Source organism: Camelus ferus, chromosome 21, assembly GCF_009834535.1.
Source record: "Camelus ferus isolate YT-003-E chromosome 21, BCGSAC_Cfer_1.0, whole genome shotgun sequence".
Classification (NCBI taxonomy): Eukaryota; Metazoa; Chordata; class Mammalia; order Artiodactyla; family Camelidae; genus Camelus; species Camelus ferus.
Window position 1 is genome coordinate 17486251 of NC_045716.1, and position 22380 is coordinate 17508630.

The 22380-nt window shown below is 39.4% G+C and overlaps 1 protein-coding gene across 1 annotated transcript in view; it reads right to left on the reverse strand.

Moving 5' to 3' along the window:
- Positions 1–300: 300 nt before the first annotated feature.
- ATF6 (activating transcription factor 6) overlaps positions 301–22380 on the reverse strand; it is a gene marked incomplete at its 5' end in the record, with an annotated part of 166906 nt that continues 144826 nt past the window's right edge. The window contains one exon of the mRNA XM_006173144.2: positions 301–5711. Within this exon, the coding sequence (XP_006173206.2) occupies positions 5503–5711 (209 nt within the window). The remainder of the gene's footprint in view (positions 5712–22380) is intronic.

Below are 22380 nucleotides of genomic sequence, written 5' to 3' on the forward strand. Positions count from 1 at the left end.
GGAAGAGGCCACTGGTGTGATTGTGTAACTCAGTTTCCTTATGTAGAAGGACAAAGTATGAGTTTTTACAATTTTTTTTTCCCCTTGGTAAGACTGTATTTCAAATATCTGGACACAATAAGGGAAACTTTTACTTAATAGGTTGGGAAGAAGAGTGGAAAAGGATTCGATTGTTTCATCTAAATAGTAACAGGCCATAGAATCTTTTTAGGCTTACCTTCTCATTACTAATGACTTCACACTGAAGATTCATTTTAGGTCTTTTTTTTTTTCTCTTTCTATATACAGAACAAAACAAGGCAATTTTAAAAATTCTTTATTTCAGTGTTAGACAAAGAAAGAGTATTGCATTACCAAGACTTGCTTAAAAGCATGTCATATAGTCTGTTGCCACTGTTTCTTTGTGTGTTGTAAACCAACGTAACTAATAAGAAGGAAAACGGTACATCTTTCCTCCTCATTTTTAACTCATTCTTGATTTAGGAGGGATACAACCTTAGAAAGAAAATCCTGGTGAAATGGCATCTCTAACACTCTGTCCTCATGTTCTAATGGCTCCATGGGAGAAGCACTATTGGTCTGAGCCCAACCATGTTCCCAACATGATGAGAACAAGAAACTAGTCTCTCTAAGGCCAGTAGTGCATAGTAGTTCTCATCTAAAGTTCTATTTCCCCATCATCTCTTATCCAGATGACTGACCTCAAAATTAGGGCTGAGTGTGAGCTAAAATGGTCCAATATACATTTACCATGAGTGTCAACCCGCTAATCTCTGTCTAGGATGATCCTACTGGGTGATATGCCAAGCCTCCTGGTTTGCTTATTAATTAATGGTCACCAACTTCACTGGGGGCAAGCAGCCAAACAGTGTGCTGTTTGTTGACCCTGGCAAATAATAAAGTATGACTTATTTACTCCTTTGTTCCCCAACTTGATCTAATTAAAAGCCTTTAATGTGCTAAGTCCCTAAAGCTTCAAGTTAGCAAACTAGTACGTTGAGAATGGGGTCCACTATTCGACAGTGACCAGGCATGACATGAGTCACACATACAATCAAACGCCTGATCAGTATGCCTCTGTCATCCTTCTTTTCATAAATTCAGACAGATGACCTGACAGATATTAACAAACAGATATTAGAATAAACTGCTAAAAGTTCTAGTCTTATCCAAAATAAACTTTGTTTTTAGCTTAGTCATTAAAAATATAAGTTAACAGGATACACTCTGATTTCTTTTTGCAGGTAAGAGAAAAATGCATTTTTTAAAAATGTGCATAGTTCCATTTGGACTCCGGCAACATCTTCTTGGGTAGTCCAAATTCTGTTTCCTAGAAAATTAAAAATCAACCGCAACCCCTAGGGGTGAGGGGAAATAGAAATTGCTCCCTCCTAGGTATTATTCAGGGTGAAAATAAAAATTTCTTACAGTTCGTTTTCTTTCGTTAGGCTTTACTCTTGTTTTTAAGGTAAAAGTTACAATAAGTATTCATATTAGCAGCAAAGATCCTAATTTCTATAAATTAAAATAACTCAGGACTGACAAAAATAACATTTTGGTAAAGAATGAGGGGTCCATAGGTGGTAATAAATGTCTATCAATTTTGACATTAAGCAATCTTATTTGAGAGGTTAATTTGTATGAAAACGGCCAACAGTATGTAAGGTCTCATTTGAAGTTCAGCCCTGTGACTCTGCGGCAGGATGCCGGTCGGCCCGGCCGTGTGCAGGGGGAAGAGGGCTTTGGTGGTGGAAAACTTCCGTGGAGTCGGACCGACGGGGTATGGATCTTACTCTGGCTCTTCAGTAAAAGTGGTTACTTCTAATAAATTGTTGAATGTGGAAGCTGCTTTGAAACTAAACTCAATGTGTTAGAAAGTCAAATACAGTTATAAGTTTTCCCCTGTGGTATTTTCAGTCAAGTTTCACAATCTGAGCTTAGTAAAATGGCAAGAATCAGAAAATAGTACAAAAACTGCAAGGAGCTTGTGAGTTCTCCAGTTTTAATCACTCCAAATGCCACAGCAGCAGCGTCATCAGGTTGTCATTGCTGTGATTACTGGGGGCACATGCCCAGGAGGAAGATTCAGGGAGCCAGGAAAGTTTAATTAGGACAGCGTCTCTTTAAAAATGCTAGAAAAATCAGTTTGCATCCCAAGTTTCTTGTGTTTCTTAGTGTTTGTTCAGAACATTCAAGAATGACTCATGTAACATTGCTGCTTTCAAATACCTCCGTGTCTACTTCTTACTGAGAAGAAAAGGCAAAGAAATGCCAGCTTTGTGTTGGAGCTTTCAGTCAAAACAAAAAAACAAAAAAACAAAAAAACAAAAAACAACTAGAAGATGCTCTGAGCTTTTATAAGCACAGGGAATTTTTTACTTCGGAAAAGACAAACCCCACTCAATAATCTAATGTAAAGTTTCTAAACTACAAGCCTGGCAAGCAATACATTTGTTTCGAGATAATCCTTTTACAAATCCTAACTTTGGAAAGTGGCATTTTATACTACCATTCTAATGGAGCTGTGTCCCTGTTCTGCTCAGTGAGTTAACCCCATGGGGGATAAGCTCCTGACTCAGTAGTTAGCAGGACGGAACATCCACTTCTATTAAGCTTTAGAAACTTGGGAGTTGCAACTAGATGGAAAAATCATTTCCAGCAGTCTCCACCATCACTTCCCAAGAGAGCAGTATTGGTGACCCAAAGGGCACAAAGTCATCGAATAACAGGAAGACTTGCTTTCTCCATGAGTTTATCTAATTTTCTCATAAGCTTGCAAAATGCCACCTAAAAACTTAACAAGTTAAAAACAATTATGTATGTATAAATATACACCCACACCCACCCATTCCTTACAATTCCTGGCTGCAAGCTCCCAAAGGCAATCTCGGCAAAAAAAATTAAGCCAGAAGACCAGCTTCATTTGTTGATCAGGCATAGCAACCTTCCACTTCCTAAAGGGCCTTGTGCTAGCATACAGATGTTAAAATAAAAACCACCATTGTGCCCAGGGATTAACAAGAGCTTTGCCAGCACTTCAAAAAGTAGAATACGTCTAAAAAAAAAAAAAAAAGTAGAATACTTCTTTGCACTGATCAGTTGCCTTTCACTCATTTCCTAAAACTTCACCCTGAGGAGAGTCCTGTTCCCTCATCTCAAAAAGATCAGTTCGAGAACAGGTAACAAGGAGCTGAAGGGCCAGCGAGTGGAAAGGGAAGGCAAGGCTCCCAGACCGCTCTTGGTGGTCGCTCCACAGGAACCTTAACTTCATCACTTCTGACAGCCCCCTCTCTTGGGCACGACTCCTTCCCAACCTTCACCCACACTGTCACCTGAAAGAGAGGCATTAAGGTGACATAATCAAAGTCGTCAGGCCGACAAGTTGGTAAAATGAGCACTGGAAGCTGCGAACGGAGGGGTGAAGGAAAAGCAAGTGCTGAGAACAAGAAGTCCACGTGATGGTTTATTCTTGTGAGTCAGTGCAAAGGAGAGGAAGGCAGCACCACCTGTGATCACTCCATGCACACCGATTTGCATCTGCTGTGACAGTGACAACAGTTCCAGAAGATGAGCAGCTTAGGAATGATCACGTGGCCACTGCCTACTAACCATGGTCAGGGCCTCTTGTTCAGCTAATGCATAGGACAGAATGGGAAGGAGCAGGGCCAGGAGAAGACATTCCATGAGAGGACTGCCCTGTAACCTAACGGTCTTCCAGGCACCTGCCTTCTCCTTGGCACCTGTTAGAAGTAAAAGTGGTCCCCAGGGAAAATGGGTCTTGTCTGAAGATGGCCCAGGGTGGCCAAGTCAGAGAAGAGTGCTGCCCTGACTTAAAACGGTTTGTATATGGAGAAAAAAAGGAGGCTAACTGATGATACTTTTCAAACTCCAGATTCCCCAGGAACAGAGCAACACATCCCTCTTCTTCCCCTCAAGAGAGTTAAACTGATTTCCTCAGAAAGTACCTAACTGGCTTGAGCAGAGAGGCATCACTATCCAGAGAAGTACTGGTGATGCTTCAGAATTATTTAGGAGCCATGTCTAATTTCACAGGCAGAAAACTAACTGGCTACATGGAATCCTTGAGGAGTTGACATTATTTCTCTTTCCTTTTCTTGCAAGGAGGAAGAGATTGTTAACAGTGTAGAATGGAAGGGAAGAAATCTGACAAAGGTGAATCAATGAGGGTAAGAAGCAGTGTTTGCAGAATGACTTCTATAGAGAGATTGAAAAGTTTCAAAGGAGGAGAGAGTAAAAGATTCACTTTAGAAGTTAAAGGTAGAAATCAGAGAGAAGAAAGTAGTCAAAGCACAAGTGAACATAGTAAGTTTTTTGATTTTCTGTTTGTTTTCTTAAAAAAAAAAGGGGGGGAGGACAAAGGAGTTAATTCATCCACTGCCTTTTCACTGGAGAATTGAAAATTATTGCCATATTATGGGATGCACGCCCCCAGCAGGAACCCAAGCATGTCTGTCTGCATAGTCTTAAAGGAGTAAATATCTGTCAATTAAACAAACAAGAACTTTTTCTCTGAAGTCTAAAGTTACCTACATGCTCCTGAGCTGAATTTGGTATCATCGTATTAATAAAAAGTGTGTAGTGTGTGGAGATTCAGAATAAAAATGAAGGATTTGTCCTGTGGTCCTTGAGGATCTGCACCTGATTAATATAGAGAAGACGTAGGTATGTGTGCTAACACTCAGCGGCCTAGAGTCCTCATAATAAATAGTAGCTGTGCGTTTAATCTTAAACTGCAATCAAATCAAACTTGCAGTGTTTTAAGTGAATGTATTAATGGAGCTATCTCCTCTTTCAAAGCCCCACCATTGGCCCTTTTCTTCCATTTCACTCTCATATTTGCACCCCATCCCCGACCCCCAACACAGTTAGTCACGTGCAGTATCAGGTGTGAACCGCAAATCCCAAGATAAACTTTACCACCTGGGGGTTTTTCCTTTTACCTAAAGCTCCAAATTGTTTTAACTCTTGGGGATGCTTTTGGCTCTTCTGGTTTGGAAATGTGTTTTCCAGTAAGCACAATATCCACAACTGGTTTGCATTAAGTTGATGAAAGATCTAATTGGTGGAAACATCAGTGTACTGCACTGCTATAAATAAAAGTCTCTTTACTATACCTATAAGTGAAATGGCAGAGAGGGTAAGTGGGCCTTATTGGAAAGAAGATGACTGTTTAAACACAAAACCAATACAGAGGGAAAAGCAATTTGGAAAGGTACAGAAAAAGATCTATGCCAGGCAGCAGTGGAGGAAGCAGGGCTACTCGGCCACTGGAGAACTGCTGCTGCCCTGGCGTCTGAGGTCCAGTGCTTCCCAAGCAGATGGGCAGATGGTGAAAAATAAAGCAGCTTCTTTTCTTCCTCTTTTATCTCTTGAATTCTATTATGAGGCAGTTCTCTGCCTGTCACCAAGAAGGCAGGAGGAAGCATTTCTCTCACCCACTCTCCAGTCCCACTCTGCATTTTTCAATGGAGCCTCAGGGGACTACTGTAATGATTCAGGGATGGTGCTGACAACGTGGGCTGCCTCTGTGGCTGCTGGAGGGGAACCAAAGAAGGTGTTGGTCTGATTCCTCTGCTGATCTCGGAGGTAAGGAGGAACTGACGAGCTTTTGATGTGGAGGATCCTGGTGTCCATCACCTGACAGTCAATCTGCATCATCACTTCGTAATCCTGCCCATTGATCACATTCTCTGCAGAGAGGAATACAGACAAGGAATAAATATACAACAGAATGTGCAATTCTGCTCTGAGCTTCAATCCCAGAAAGATATCAACAAGCTTTAAGGGTGTGAACTGTCAACATGCTTTCAAGCGTACAGAGAGACTTCATCAATCACTAAGATGAGCTATGGTGCCGGGATGCCCTGTCCTCTCCTCAATTCTAGTTTCCAAACAACTTTCATTGGCTCAGTAAGGGCTGGAGCCACTGTCAGAGTTAATACCACAGATTATCTGTCTGCAGACATTATGTCTTGTATGCTTTCCATGCAGTGTATCACCATGCCCAGAGCAACTGGAACAGAAGGAGATTTTAGTGAGGAAGAGGGGGTGGTGGTGGAGGGAATAATACATAGGTCCTCCCCTCCTCGTTCAACACTGGGAAGGGATAACTGTCAAAAAGGACCAACATATCAGGTGAATGGTAAGGAGAACTTGGCCAAGAGTCCTTGTCTCCTGTTCGTAAGTAATATTTCTAATTTCATTAAGACATTCCTAACTATGAATTTAAGGGATTGCACTTAGGAACATAAAGGACAGTGAAGACTGACAAGTTATAGACACCTGCCAATTATGCTCTTTCTCAGAGCTCACTGTCACCTCCCTTCCATGCATTTAAGGTAACCTTTAATTCCAGAGTTCTGGATTCCAGGTACAAAGAAACCAGTACATTTCCAATTTGGGATTAAAAGGAGTGCTGTAGGACTTCTAGGTAAACTACTGGCATAAGGGAACAGGAAAACCCATATCTAGCCATACTTAACACATATAAATTTAATATACACAGACATATACTACACTCCATTCTTCCTAAGAGGATGAAAGCTCTTTATTTTAGGAAGAGGGCCAAATTATTTCCTGATTTGTAATTCTGGGTGGTCATTTCCCAACTGTAGTCAATGAAAGTCAGGCCTAAAACTGAAGAATTATAAATAGATAACATCTTTCCAGTCCAGCTGGACATTCACAGCAGTACAGTTAGAAGATGTGTGATCTTGGAAGAATGCAGGGTAGTCAACGTGGCATCTCAGTTTGCGTTTCATCCATGAATCCAGGGCTGGGTGTGGAGACAGGGAAGAATGACTGCTGGCGAAGGCCTAGCTCTGTGCTGCCTTTCCATGAAGATGATACACAGCCAACCCATGATTTTTAAAATTAAACACTTGGCTTCTCCAAGACAAAGAATTGAATTTAAAAGTAGAATTCTTTCTATTCCATTATCTTTTTTTTTTTTTTTAAACTTCTACACTGTGCATGCCGAGTATTATAAACCTAGAGGGAGAAAATCCAGAGTTTAACATTTGATCTTCAGAATCCATTACGTTTAGGAAAACTGAGCTACGGAGCCTGTCACTTATGAGGCAGAGAAAGACTTACGGAGATCATCTAATCCAGGGTGTCTTAAATTAGGGTCCAATGCATATTCAGGGAGTCCATAAGCTCCCTGAGACTGCCTGCAAAGGTTTATTTGTGTGTGCATTTTTCTAGGGGGGAGGTGTCCATCAGATTCTTAACGGGGTTTACAACCCACCAAAAGTTAAAATTTATTCAATCTAATAATCTATCAACTTTAAGTGCCTTGAGCAGAGGATTATATTCTATTTAAAAGCCAATGGGAAATATTCTTCCACTTTCATAGGCTGATTGCAATTTCTACAAGTCTCCACTGATGGTGAATTTCCCATTACAAGTCTTATAAATCTCTTTGATTACAGTTGAAGCTAATGTCGTTCCTTCCCAGCCTTACTAGCAATGAAGAGCAGTTGGTTGTTCCTGTGTATTAACTAACCCTACCTATTCTTTAAGACCATTTCTATGGAAACTTAACTCCAATTTTACAAGTCCTGCTACTTTGCAGTGGCTATCAAATCATTTATGTAGTGTCTTTGTCTGGTTTTAGTATCAGGCTAATGGTGGCCTCATAGAATAAATTTGGGTGTGTTCCCTCCTGCTCAATTTTTCAGAATAGTTTGAGAAGGATCAGTGTAAGTAGAATTTGTTAAATATTATACAGGTATTATATTCCTGAACAATGGGGAGTCAGATGAGAAAGTGTTTATCGAGTTAGATGATCCATAATAATTTCACACAAAAAAGTATATGGGCCTAGAACAATGTATATACAAACCACAAACCCTTACGGGGCACTTGTTGTGGTCATGATGATTGAAGGGAACTACTGAAATTTAATGGGCAGGGGTCAGGAAGCTGCACAGTCTGTAATGCACAGAGACAGTCATGCAAAGCTGTCCTGTCTCTCATACAATATTCATGTAGCTAAAAAAAAAACCCTGATTATTACTATATTAATATACTCACTGTTTTACATTTAAGTATAGAGCAATTTTACATGGGTTTTATATACACTAAATTTCCAGGAATAAAACTACTGAATAATTATTTATTTAATGAACACTTACCTAGTGCTTCTGTATGCCAGACACGCTTTATCTAATTCTCAAAACAACCTCCTAAGTCAGGTATTATTATTGTTATTATTATCCCCCATTTTATAGATGAGAAAAGTGGAGCATAGAAACATCACGTGACTAGCCACTCACCTGGCAAATAGTAGAGCAGAAAAGTTCAAACACAGGTGCTTTAGAATACATTCTTATAACCACTGCACTATGCTGGGAATATTGTTTTTTTCTAAACTTAACCAAGAATTGTTCATTTCAGAAAATCATATCACCTGTGGCAAAGATACTCTTGGTATCCGGGTTACCATCAGGAAACCCTAGTCTCGGTTTGCATTTGTAGCTGCTGCACTCACAGTGAAATCATGTCAAGCACCTGATTTGTTCACTGTGTCTTCTAATGCAATATAAGCATTATAATATACAATGCCTGAAAATTATATATATTCATTAATTCAACATTTATTGAATTCCTATTATGTTCCAGGCACTGAGCAGTGAACAAAACAGAAAAAAAAAAACCATTGCCCTCACAGAGCTTAATTCTCATAAATGGAGAGATGAAGTGGGGGGGGCTGACAGAAAATAAAATAATTACGTTAAGTATGTAGAACAGTAAATAAGTGGTGTGGAGAAAAGGAAGCGAGGGTTGGGGTGTGAGGAGAGACTTGCAGTTTTAGATGCTGTGCGCAGGGGAGGCCTCTCTGAGTAAAGACCTCAGGAAGTGAGGCATGAGCCATGCAGCTGTCGAGGGAAGAACTGAGTGCACACATGTCTGAGATTCCAGGAGGACACTTTAGTGGAGAGAACAGGCAAGCAGTAGGAAACAGGAGTGAGGACTGATTGGCAGGAGAAAACAGGGCTAGATCTACAATTTGGGAATTATCTGCAGACAAGAGACAGATGGAGCCCTGAAACGAAATGGTACTCTTGAGGAAAGAATGATGGGAACATGTGTGTTAAGAAGGATGGGCATGAAGGGAAAGGGCAGGTTTATGGTTTCCTCAGAACACTAAGAGTACTTTTAACTGAGAAACCAAACTCAGTTTATAATCTTCATTCATTCATTCAACAATTATTTGCATACTGACTATGTGCTAGGCATGGTTACAAACTCACTTGTAAGTATTTAGGTACCATTTTCTGTATCCATATTAAACAGAGGATGAGTTTTCTAAAGGAAAATGGACACCATATGATGGGTCACAAAACTGTCAGCCAATATATACTGAGTGTCTTAAACTGTGAGTAATTACAGAAGAAAATGAGGTTTCTTCCCTTTTGCAGCTTACAGGAGTGTTATAAAAGCAGCAGAATCACATTTAAAGTATCGGTGAAACAGTTAAACAAATGCATCTCCTCTACTACCAAAACTAGCATCCCTAAATCATGTCAGTTCTTTTCCTTCATATCACTAATCACAATGTGTAATTAAACATTGGCTTGTTTACATGTTTTAACATATGCCACCCCACTAAACCATCAACTCCATAAAGTCAGAGAGTATGTCTGTTTCATTCACCACTATGTACTCAGAGTTAACAAAGTCCCTGGTACCCAGTAGATTGAAAAATACAGAACATGGTCTCACTTTGGCTGTCCTTCATACTTGCTAGTCATGTTATCAGGTAATTCTTTACTTTCTGAAAGTTCCACCACTCTTGGCCCCAACTTGAGAAAGTGCCATCCTAGAAATGGTGATAGCGCCCAAGAATTTCTAACGTCCTCAAACACAAAAATAATCCCATTAAGACCTCTGAAACACAGCCAAAATTACGTCTCTTCAGCCTCAAGTTTATATTTTGAATTCATAACCATCAACAATGACTCTTTTAAAAGTGATCAGATGAAATTCATCCCCGGGGAAATTTAGGGGCTTTGCTACAGAGGTCTAAGCTTTGTATGGTCAAGTTCCTAGTTTTCTTAACTTTAGCCCCTCTAGGACTTTTGATAGACTCCTAGGATGATTCCAGGCAATCTGGCTATTTCCATAATTGTTCAGACTAACGGTATTAGATTTGCTTTTCTCTGGACCTGCCTATTCTTTCCCTGAAAATGCTGCCCACAAATGGGAGAGGTTTTTTCATTAGCTCACAGAAAAGAGTTACATTTCATCGATCTCCAACAGCCCCTGAAAGACCATTAAAGTGGATATGACTAACACAATTATTACTCATTTCTTCAAATTGAATTTCTAGACTTCCAAACTGAAACTTGATTATGTCATTTCAATCAGTGTCTCAAAAACTGAAAACAAGTGAAACTCAGATACAAGTAGCAACAAAGGGACCCAGGAGAAGACTGGGTTAGGATTAAAATTCATTCTGAAAGCTGAGTGAAATAGACTGAGGACTTGACTTGCTGCCCTAAGACACAGTTTTTTTTTTTGTTTGCCTGGGGTCTGGGGCCCAACTCTAGGGATGGCCAATAATTTTATTGCTTCTAATAATTAAATCATTAGCACCAAGTACTGGAAAACTGTTTTCTGGTATTACAATCTGAAATTCAAGACCTGTAAGAACTGAATCAATATTCAGAAGCACTTCCCTATAAAATCTAGACCCTGTGGGACAACTACCCTGCAGGCAGATTAAGGATCAAAGCTCTGCAAATACTAACATTGGGTCAAAGAGCACTTTCTTCTGAAAAACTGTGGCTCTGTAATTGCATTTAAAATCAATGTATGGGAATTATACATTCTTCTCAGTGCATCAAGATGGCTTTCTTTGCAGTATTTCTGCCTACTGTGTTGGAAAGACTCAGTTTCAAAAAAGAATCACCAAATCTGAATTTAGAACATTAAGGACCTTATGTCCTTAAGAATATTATCAAATTACTCTCAGCCTATTAAAAAGTCTAGCAAACTTTTTATTCATAAAATGGAATCTTAAAATATCTGGGGAATGATAGTCACATAATACCAAGTATATTCAGAAAAACTCATTCATATGTTAGAAACAACTGCCAACAAGTTAAAATGAATGAGACCTGACATGGTATTACAATTTTAGACTAAAAACCATAAAGTCAATTTTCTTATATATATAGCCAGAAAGTGGTTTGTATAACACTCAAGGCAACCATTCTACATATTTTTTTAAAAACACGATGTGTCTCTTCTCTTTCACATCTGCTCGGGTATAAAACCTGTTGGAGGGCGCAGCAACAGGTTCTGGGCCCCATAAACTCCTGAGGCTTCTCTGATACATCCGCTCTTTACTAAATTCAACCTGGACACACTCCTAGGAGGAGTCACAGCAGAATGTCAGCTCCCTGAGGGTAAGGCATTGGTATCTGCTCATTCACTGCTGAATCCCCAGTGCTAGACACTCAGAAGGCATTCAGTAAACATTTTTCAATGAATAAATGAATGAATGAATGAGGTCTTGGTTGTGTGGAAGTGGCCCCACAGGACACTGACTTAAAGAGGGTGTCGGGGGCATTCTCCTCCGCCACACTCAGAGAACTGAGCTCAGCAAGAATAGAGTGAGGCAGCTCCCTCAGGAGAGACAGGCTGTACTAAGGGGTTCAGTTTTTAACTAGAGACTTCCTTCCTCCTCAAAGAAAAGGGCAGGAGTGGATGTAAGAGGGAGGTGGAGACCAGGCTCACAGGTCAATGTCCATGACATTATCTGCCCTTCTGGGTCTCAGTTTCTCTGCTGAAATGTCTGCAGTTCTCAATCTTCTCAGTAAACCTCGCTGCTTTTCAATCTCATAATGTTCAGAAAAGCCTAGACATTTGAGAACTTTCATGTCTTTACCCCCTCAGTTATTTACAGCTGATAGGTTCGTGGGCTTACATAAGTGAAACCCAGGAAACAGGTCTTCATAAAGGTGTCTGGATTTACAAATAGTTTTATCGCTCTGTTTAAGCTTTGCAACATGCAGCCCTGCTTGCAGGCAAGTTTCATTAACAATAGGTAAGGCCGAATATATGCTGAGATTCTGAGATTGCTAATTCTATCTCATCCTTAGTTGAAATTTAAGCCAGTGTTGAATCATCTAAGGTTTTACTTTTCCAGAAACTTAAAAAATTTTAAGTATATCTGTTAGACACAGAGGTCTTTGATAACAAATAGGGTTTTTAAAAATTTTAGTTAAGAAACACAAGTAGATATCACTTGTAGGTATCTGGAAAAGAAAGAAGTGACGACTGCCTTATTTAGTCATTCCTACAAATGACTGAAGCTCACTTTGGCATTTCCAATGTTTATGTTACTCTTGCAGATGAGGTAATTAGAAAATATTTATTCTGGAAAAGATGGAAGAAAGGATTTTTCCTTTTGCTACTACTGGAAGCCAATCTAGAAAAGTTGCTGAACAACTGAGGAAAGATCTCTGTATTTCTTTAGAGAAAAAGTACTAGAGAACACATGACTGAATAGCTGGTGGAGGTCGCGACCAAGGACAACTAAGGCTCTGCCGAGAACTGATGTCCCAACCTCACCAGAATCAGAAATGAAGTGGCTGTTACTCTTCTCTCAGATTCTCAAAAGAAACGGCTTAAGGACTGTAGAATATTTTTGATTTCTATAACACAAAATAAGTTGGAATATACTGTTCTATACACGGAGTAATTTTCCATTCTGTGAATTTTGATACACTACCACATAAGTCTACAAGTAATACCACTTCTGACTCTTAAAACAAATGCCTCTTTTCCAAGAATTTATCATGATTTTTGAATTATTATCAAGTGGGATACAGACACGCCATCTCTAGCTATGGTTCTACTAGTATTCTCTGAACCATAAAAAGCCATTTCTCTTTTTAGCAGGGAAGCCTTTTTCTCTCAGTCCTATTTCTATTTCTTTCAGAAAAAGGAAGCAGTCACATTTACAAAGCTACTGAGTAAAACCCTGGTACTAAAGCTCTTGGACAAGAAGCCAAATGACATTTTGGAAAATTTTAAAGTAAATCAACCATAAAAATGCTCTGATCAATAAATGTCATCTGACTTGCTGAGGAAAAGAGTGAGAACAGAGAGTAAAGGATAATACCCAGGGATGAAGACGGGTGGAGAGAAGTCTTATTCTCTCATTTGTTTTACAAACTAGATTTACAGAAGTAAAGAGGTTGTGGTTCTTTTTTTTTTTTTTTTAAATACAATACCTGCTACATTGAAAATGATAAATACTGAATGAAAAATGGGCATACTTGAGTAAATGTCACATTCCAGTGTTCCATTCAGCTGTGAAGATGACAAACTCTGCTGAAAACCAAAAACTAAGCCTGCTCCCTCCCCCAAGGCCCTTGTGGAATGTATGCAACGCGCACTCTGAGAACAGCTTCAAGACCAAATTCCCAGAGATTCCTGGTGTCAACTATGATACTCACACCATAAAGAGATTTTTTATCAAGGATGTCATTTTGATTTTTTGAACTCCAGAGAATTTCTCATGCTCTCTCATGGGACAATTCCTAATAGGTGTCACTGCTATGGCCAAAACAATCTTCTTAGAGGATCCGTAGTTGTCTCACAAGTGTTAACCACAGGGATACAGTGAATGAGTTTCTTCCCCAGACTCCTCCTCACATTCATTCCTGTTTGTTAAAGACTCTGCAGGTTTGCAGCCAGGTATCCAGTAGTGTCTTATGTAAATACTTGGGTGGGAGACACAGAAAATGAGCTCATAAAAGCTAGTGGCTGTGGGTTCAGTGGACCCAGGGTGGTATCAGGGCAGGGACTGCTTTCAGCTGAAATGTCCAACCAAATTCCCGATTAGCTGTGATCATTCATAGAACTAGCGTGTATTCTGCTCCAAATGATCATGTAACACAGTTTCTATCTTTAAGTAGTTTATAATCAAGTCAGCAGGCAAAATACACAGGGAAGGAAAACACTGGTAACAGTTTAGAAGGAAAATACAAAAAAAATTACAGAAAAATTAACAGTGTGCCCATGTGCAACTGAAATTAACAAACAGTAAATGCATTATTAGGGTCCTAATTGTAGTTCTGTGTGATGGATAATTATTTCTCTCAGTGAAAAGTCATTTAAGAATGAATACAGTAATGATGGACTGGTGTTTTGGAAACCACAAGACTTATTAGTAAACTCTAAACACTAGCTGGTACGGCAAAAGGAGTAATGATTATAATAAATTAAGGAAACTTCAGTTCAAGCAATGAACAGAGTTGCCTTTGACCAAGTGCAGCTAAAAAAGTGCTCTGGGATAAGGAGAAATAAGAGATTAATTTCTTCTGGAGCAAATGGAAATTAAGTAAGAGAAAAATGACTGAGGATGCTGGCATTTTGTTTGATTTTCTTATAAAATCAAAGTTTTGGTTTGATTACTGCATCAAATTCTAAATTCAGTAATTAACTTGCCATTCTTACTTTCTCAAATGTGTTCTATCTTGCCATGGTTCATGGCAGGTTCCCTCAGTCAGAAACCACTGTGCAACAGTGTAACAGGGGTGGAGACGACAAACCTTACTCAGGTTGTGTGCTGAGTAATTATTATTTGTGAAGGAGCTTGGAAAGCTGTCTTCTGCTCATAAGGACATGTACACCACCTCCAAGTTACTGCACTTTATCTATAGAGACAATTTTTAACAAAGAAATGAACAGGGCTGAGATACAATGCAAAATATTGCATTTAACCTTCTTTGCCAAAACTGTTGGACAGAGTTGGACAACTACCCGCCTGACATACTGGTGTACTTCTTTTTAGTTCGGACAACCTGGTATGTCCTTAACTCAGAATGCCAACAGTGCGGGGCTATGTTGTAGACATATTTCCCTTCCTGACCCAAGTGTCACTGTACTGTTCCTGATTTAGTTCCTTGGCCTTAAGTAGCTTTGCCTTCTGCTTTGTTTGCCTCTTGGATGACTCTGAGGAAGCAGTGGCTACAGTCTCCGTGCAGCCGAGGCTGCACAAGATGATCAGCGTGCATGCCTGTCCTGTGATGTAACAGTGAGACGAAAGGCCTACATTTTGCATAAATGTAGGGGAAAGAACCAAACACATGTGCATGGGTCATCTGTGATAAAAGGGAATTGCAAGAATACACCTTCATAGTTCATCCCCAGAATAAACTCTGTGTATCTTGTATGCATAGAATTAAGCAAATTAAAAAGAAAATTGGGTACTTCATCCACATTTTTGTGATGGAGTCAAGACAAGTCAGAGCTGTGTGGGGCTTCAAAATGACACAGTCCCTTATTTTAGAGGTTTGGATTCAGAGGGCCAGAAATACCAGCTTATGCAAAGTTCTATAACCTTCTCATCGTTCCTGTTGTGGGGAGACGGTCCATAGGACAGAATGATCTACATCCCCTACGATATGGTAACTGATGACACAATTGCCTTGAAAGTACAAATTACATAAAAAGTATTCATAATTAACTGGGTTTTATATTTTAAAATCACTTACAACCTTTTCTGGGTTTGGGTCTGGGTAGGCTCCAAACTGAAAAAGCATGGAATGTGGGTCAGAAGACCCCTGTCGGTTTAAGCTCTGACACTTCTGGGCCACACTATTTTATGAGAAAAAAAAATCTGTTTACCTTTCTCATCTTCCAATTTCTAATTTTTTTTTCATTCACCAAATGCTGACTGAGTGCCAACTATGTGCCAAGCCTGTTCTAGGTGCTGGAGTTGAGAAGTGAACAGAACAGATAAAAGCATTTCTTTGTGGCACTTGTATGTCCTTTCTTGTGGGCAGGAAGAGGCAGATAACAAACAAGAGAAGTAAATACACAGTCTGCTTGAAAATGATGAAAACTAAGGACAAAACTAAAGCATGGAAGGGGCACAGGAAATATTGGGGGCTACACTAGAATTCTAGAAACAGTGGTCTGGGAAGGCCTGACCAGGAAGGTGATTTTTTTTGTCAAGACCTGACAGAACTGGGGAGCTAGTCGTGTAGGCATCTGGGGAAAGGGCATTTCAGGCTAAGGAAACAGCCAGTATAAAAGCCCTGAGTATCTGAGGAACAGCAAGGAGGCCAGTGTGACTGGGGTGGAGAGAATGAGGGGGGCAAGGAGAGATGAGGCCAGAGAGGGAACCAGGGGACCAGACTCCTTACAGGTCACACAGATTTGGGCCTTTACTCTAATCAGATGAGACACCATTGGAAGGTCTGCGCAGGAGTGTCACTGACTGACTTTAGGTTTAGTAGTAAGATCATTCTGCCTACTGTCTTGCTTATTTATTGCAAAAGATAACTACTCATATTTCCAAAGTTCTTAAGAATGAAATGTGATGAACTTTGTGGAGAACTTTCAGGCTATGAAGTGATGTAAAATGGAACTTATTGTCATTGTGTGGCGTTGGTGTGGCACAGTGGACACACCAGGCTTTGGAATCACGGATGTGGGTGTGAAGGCCAGCTTTTCTAATTAGTAGCAAGTTTCTGTAGCTTCATCTGAAATAGGGATATTATACTTGCAGGGTGGTTGTGTGAGTTATACATATTAATTCAAGTACCCGACACAGCATGTAGTGTATACCTCTCCAAGGAGCAAGAACCGAAAGGCATCAGGGCACAAGAAAGAGGTGTGAGTGATCCTGAGGTCTAGCCCTGGCCTTCCGCTGCCCCATGCTCTTGTGGTGAGGAAGTCAACTGCATTCTCATAATTAATTCACTTTATCTCTCCAATGAATGGAGGTTACGGTGACTGCTGCTTTCCTGTGGTGCTACGAGGGTTAAGGGGTTAATGCTTGTGACATCGCTGTATGAAAGGAGATACTGTGGAGGATTTCTACTGTTAATACAAGTGTGATTAAGACTCACATTAAAGAGACAGTGAAAGACTCCAGAGAAAGTTGCTGCACTGGAAACAATGTGGGATTTATCTGTTTATCTTGAAAACACTATCCAGAGCCTTTCAGGTTCTATGACTTTTATTAAGAAAAAAAAAAAATAGGGGGAAAAGAAAAGAAAAAGAAGACAGGTTTGCAGCAGCAGATCTCTATCACACAGTAGAATGGTTCCAGAGAGGAAAATTTGGCAAGTATTAAACCTTAAGTCTTCTTTTAGTGCTAAGAAAGCACTAGAAAATATGGCAAGCTTCCTATCTCTCATTTTTAAGATAAGTTATCCCAATCAGCTTCTGTAACTCAGTACTTCTCACCAGAATCCGTGACATCTCTTCATTCTGGGCTTCTTCAGTGAAACTCTTGGGGCCCGTCCTGGGTAGAACAACTGGAACCACCGTGGAGTTTATATAGGTCACTGTTAATCTCTATGGGAACCAAGCTGAAGGCTGAAAACTAGGTTGGTTTATGACTTAGAAAATGCAGGCCATAAACTTTCTTGAAAGACCCTACATTTCTTGGGATTTCTTTTTTTTTTTTTTTTTTAAGCAAGACTTTAAAGCAGAGAAAGCTTGCCACTCAACCTCTTCCTCAGACTAATAGTGACCCGCTACTTTTACACTATTAGCTCATCTCATCAAAATGCCGCCAAACACAGAACACTACCCTAGACCGCAGCTGGGCATCACACATCCCAAACAACTGTTAAGTACAGTCACTAACTTTGTTTTTGCACTAACAGGCACTATGTAATCTTACCAGAGCTATGAATTTGCTCAACTTTTCTTTTTCAAGCAGGGACTAAAATACCCAATTTAATATGTAGCACAGCAGCTCTCAATTAATAGAGTGTAATAAACAAGGGCTTTTCTCAGATATATAAGGCAAGGCAGATGTTCTCCCAGTGGGAGTTTGTTCATATGATCAATATGATTCAATTACACAAATATTTACTTAGCAGCTGTTATGTGTTGGGCACTGCTGGGTGCTGGAGAGACCGAGATGAGTAAGACCTGGCCCCAGATCAAGGCTTTTACCATGTAGTAAGGGAGGCAGCTATGTAAACAGATACCACGTGGCATAAATGCTATACGGGTATGCAACGGTGTAATGAGAACAAAGAGAAGGGGTGCCTTCCCTAGCCTGGGGGGTGAGGAGGGGACAAGGAAGGTTTTCTGTAGGAGGTGCCACTTGAGTTGAACTCTGAAGGATTCTTTGCCTGACTAGAGGCAGGGAAAACTCTAGAGAAGGATAAGCATTAGTAAATACATGAAGTCATGAGGCAACATTCTGTGCAAGGTGTTGCTGAAGTTACAGTGTGAGGTGGAAAGTGAGGATATGAGGCTGGAGAGGGGAGGAGGAGTGGTTCACGAAACACTTGGAATTTATCCCAGTGGCCACAGAGAGCCACTGAAGAGTTTTAAGGAAATGAGAAACAGAACTGGGTATGTATTTTATTTAAATGGGTAGCAGTAAAGAAGGTAGAGCTGGTGAAGGATGGAGACAAGAACAAACGGATGATTCAATCTTCAGTTTTACACATCTTGACTTTTTTCCTTTGGAGTGAAGAGGTCTATTAGTTTTGCTTTATCTCTGCCAGTGAAGAGAAACGGAGGGAATAAAGATTTTTTAATGTGTGCCCAACATCTAGAGCATAACCCCACTGATGCATGAGTCACACTCTGTCCTTATTGGGACTGGTTTGTCTCTAATAAATGTTGCTGAGACATAAGCCCAATCTAAGAGGAGTCTTAAAAGTCCAATATGGCTCTTAGACCCACAGTGAAAAAAAAACCTCTCTGCTTTTGTAATAAAGTGGCACAACTGTTTTCCCTTAAGTACAATTTTTATCTTTATTTTTATTTTTTTTAACATTCAAAATAGGCTACTCAAAAATGATTTGGAAAAACAAGGGATTATCAAGGGATTATTAAAGAATTTGCTACATTTCCTACATTGCTTCCAATTCCTGTAATGTTCCAAACTAACTTCTATTAAAGAATGCACACAGGTACAAGCCACTTCTGTGGCTATGGCTGCTCTGAAATTAACACAATTAAACCACGTAATAGCATTAAGTGGTTTTATTAGAAAGGAGTAAAGAAGTTTAGAGTACAGGGAAATAGGAAATGATATGGAAACAAGAAGAGAACTGTACCAGGTCACCTGGCATACACTGTTTCTTTTAATCCTCATGACAGTCCTGGGATGTTCCCATTATACCTGAAATCCGAGTCTGAGAGATTTACATAAATTGCCCCAAAGCACACAGCTAGAGAAGTGGCAGAATCACATCTGAATTCAGGTCTGATTCCAAAGACTGAGTATTTTTCCATGACAGCAGACTATAAGACCTCTCAAGAAGAGGTAGCAATTGAACATATACTTTATTTGGGCTCAGAAAGATCTTTTAGGTTCATTAAAATGCCCTTTATTTTAGAAAAATCTCCAATAAAGACTACATTTCCTAGAGGTCCTTTAGCAACTTGTGTTCTGGCCAATGGGATGAGAGTAGAAATGTTTAACTCCTGTGTCCTCAAGGATGGGGATGTGTCCCTCACTTCCTATTTTCTTCTTCCTGCTGGCCAGAACACAGACATGCTGTGAAGGCTAAAGCAGGCATGTGGGACCAGGAAATGAAAGCAGCATGTTGAACACAGCAGAAAAACAGGAGAAAAAGAGCCTAGGTCTCCAACATTAACAAGCTATCATATCAGTGGGATCATCTACCCACACTTTTACAGGAAAGGAAAATAAACTTTCACCTTATTTAAGCACCTGCATTCTGGCGTTTCTCTGTTACAGCGCTTAACCTATATTGTAATTGATATACCATGGGATTAAATGAGATAACTTAGGCAAAAGACCAGGGCTAAGGTCTAAGCCCTGGGATATTTCAATGTTTAGAGTTTGGGGGAAAAGAAAGAAAAGAGCCAACAAGTGAGACCAAGAAGCAGCTGCTAGTGAAATAAGATGAAACAAAACAACACTAAACAGGAGGTTACAGTGGAAATCAACTAAAGTATTTCAAGATGGTGCCAAATGCTGCTGGGAATAGGATGAGAACAGAGAAACGAGTTTAGCAGAATGAAGGTGACGGAAGCCTTGACAAGAAGTTTTAGTGGAGGGATGAGATGAAAGCCTATATGGAGTGGGTTAAGAATGAACAGGAGAGAAAGAAGAAACACAAAGTACAGATGAGTCTTTCAAAGAGTTCTGCTACAAAGGGTGATAAAGAAACGAGTGATAACAAGAGAGGGAATAAAGGATCAAGGGAAGATTTTTTTAAATAAGTGAGCACTATTATCAAAATTACGATGATGACAAGTTTAAAAAAAGCAAGAGCTTACTTCACAATACCACATGATATCACTTATGTGTGGAATCTAAAAAAAGAAAAACAAACTTGTTTAGAAAACAGAAACAGACTCACAGACAAAGAAAACAAACTTATGGTTACCAGTAGGGGCAAGGGAGTGGGAAGGGATAAATTGGGAGTTCGAGATTTGCAGATACTAATGTATATATAAAATAGATAAGCAACAAGTTTATACTTATAGCACAGGGAAATATATTCACTATCTTGTAGTAACCTATGGTGAAAAAGAATATGAGAATGAATGTATGTATGTTCCCATGTGACTGAAGTTCTGTACACCAGAAATTGATACAACATTGTAAACTGGCTGTACTTCAATGAAAATATATTTAAAAAAGAATAAAGCTGCTATAACATCAAAAAAATAAAAGCATGCAAAGCTAAAAAAAAAAAGCAAGAGCTTTGAAATACAGTATGACATACTTAAATTTTTATAAAGAAGTAGTTCTTTCTTTAAAAAGATAATCCAAACTCATCTCCTTAAAGGAATGACAGCTCAAGCTGTTAAACCTGAGACCCCTAACATCAAATTAATAGCACAAATGCTATCGCTATGCTACAAATAGAAACAGGGGTAATTTGTGGGACTCTTTCTTGTTTACAAATTAGTGCCTATAAAAAAATCTTTTTGATAGTCTGACTTAACTTTCTTCTACAAACTTTTAAAATCTTATATTTTTGGTACCAATGGATTAAAAACTTTGGTGTATTTTTTCTATTGGAGAAATATGACCATTTCCCTGAAAATCCTTGTATTCTTCTAGGCTCTTGTATTTTCTTAGAGTCACAGGGAAATCTCAAGTGCTGTGAAAATCATTAACATTTAGTAGAAAAGGAGATGGGGAAGGAATCTAACTGTTCACAAAAAATACTCTGTATACAGAGGCACTTACTCCTTCAGATGTAATTCTAACATACTCAGATATGTGAGTCCAAAAGCCAAATCTACAACTGCCATTAGCTAAGAGTCCTATTAAATCTATTAGTACATAAAATCTTGAACAAAAAAATGACAGCTGAAGATTTCACAGAGAAGATTCCTAGACAGTGAAAGAGATGAACAAAGTGCACTCCAGGCAGAAGGAATAGTAAATACAAAGGCCCTGATGTGGGAGTATGTTTGGCATGTTCTGGGAACAGCAAGGAGGACACTGTGCACGAAGAGGAAAAAAACAGGGTAGAAGAGTAGAAAATGAGGTCAGGAGTGCAGCATGTTTGTGTGTGTGGTCAGAATTATGGAGGGTTGTATAGCAACTGTCATGGTTCTGGCTTTTACTGAGTGAGACAGAAAGGTACTGTTTTGAGCAGAAGAGAGACATAATCTAATTTATGTTTTATCAGGACTACTGCAGCTGTAGTGTTGGGGAGAGACTAAAGAAGTCAAGGGTAAAAGCAGAAAATATTTGGAGTCTGCTGAAGGATCTAGGTATGATGATATCCGGTCCAAAGCAGTGGGGTACAGAGGTGAGAAGTAGCAGAGGTATGCTTCAGGGTATGTTTTGAAGTAGAGTCATCAGAATTAATTAAGGGATTAATTAGATGTGGTGTGTGGGAGAAAAAAAAAAAAAAGGAGCCATGGATGCTCCAAGGTTTTTGGCTGTGCAAACTGAAGGATACATATGCCATTAACTGAGATAGAAAGATTATGGGAGCAGAAGACTGGGGGTGGAAATGAGGGAGTCTGGTTAAGGGAGAGCTGCCTAGGAATCATCTAACTGGAGATACTTAAATAGGCAGTTGGATAACTGAATCTGGAGTTTAGGGGTTAGATTGAGGTTGGAGGTACAAACTTCCTTCCCTGTAAATTATTTTTAATGGTTCTAGAACCAATAATTGAGAAGCATAGATTCTGGAGCAATATAGAAAGAAGTTCCTGACATCTGTAGCTGTCTGAAAACAAAATGGACCATCTCTAGAGATAATCAATGCTCTTTTATTAGAAATGTTTGTGCACTGTCACTATTTATTGAGAATCTATTATGTATGCTTTCATATGTTGGACATATTATTAGGCAATTTACGTAACATAGTAAATCATTCTTCACTACAACCTCATAAGAGGAGATTAAAACTTGGA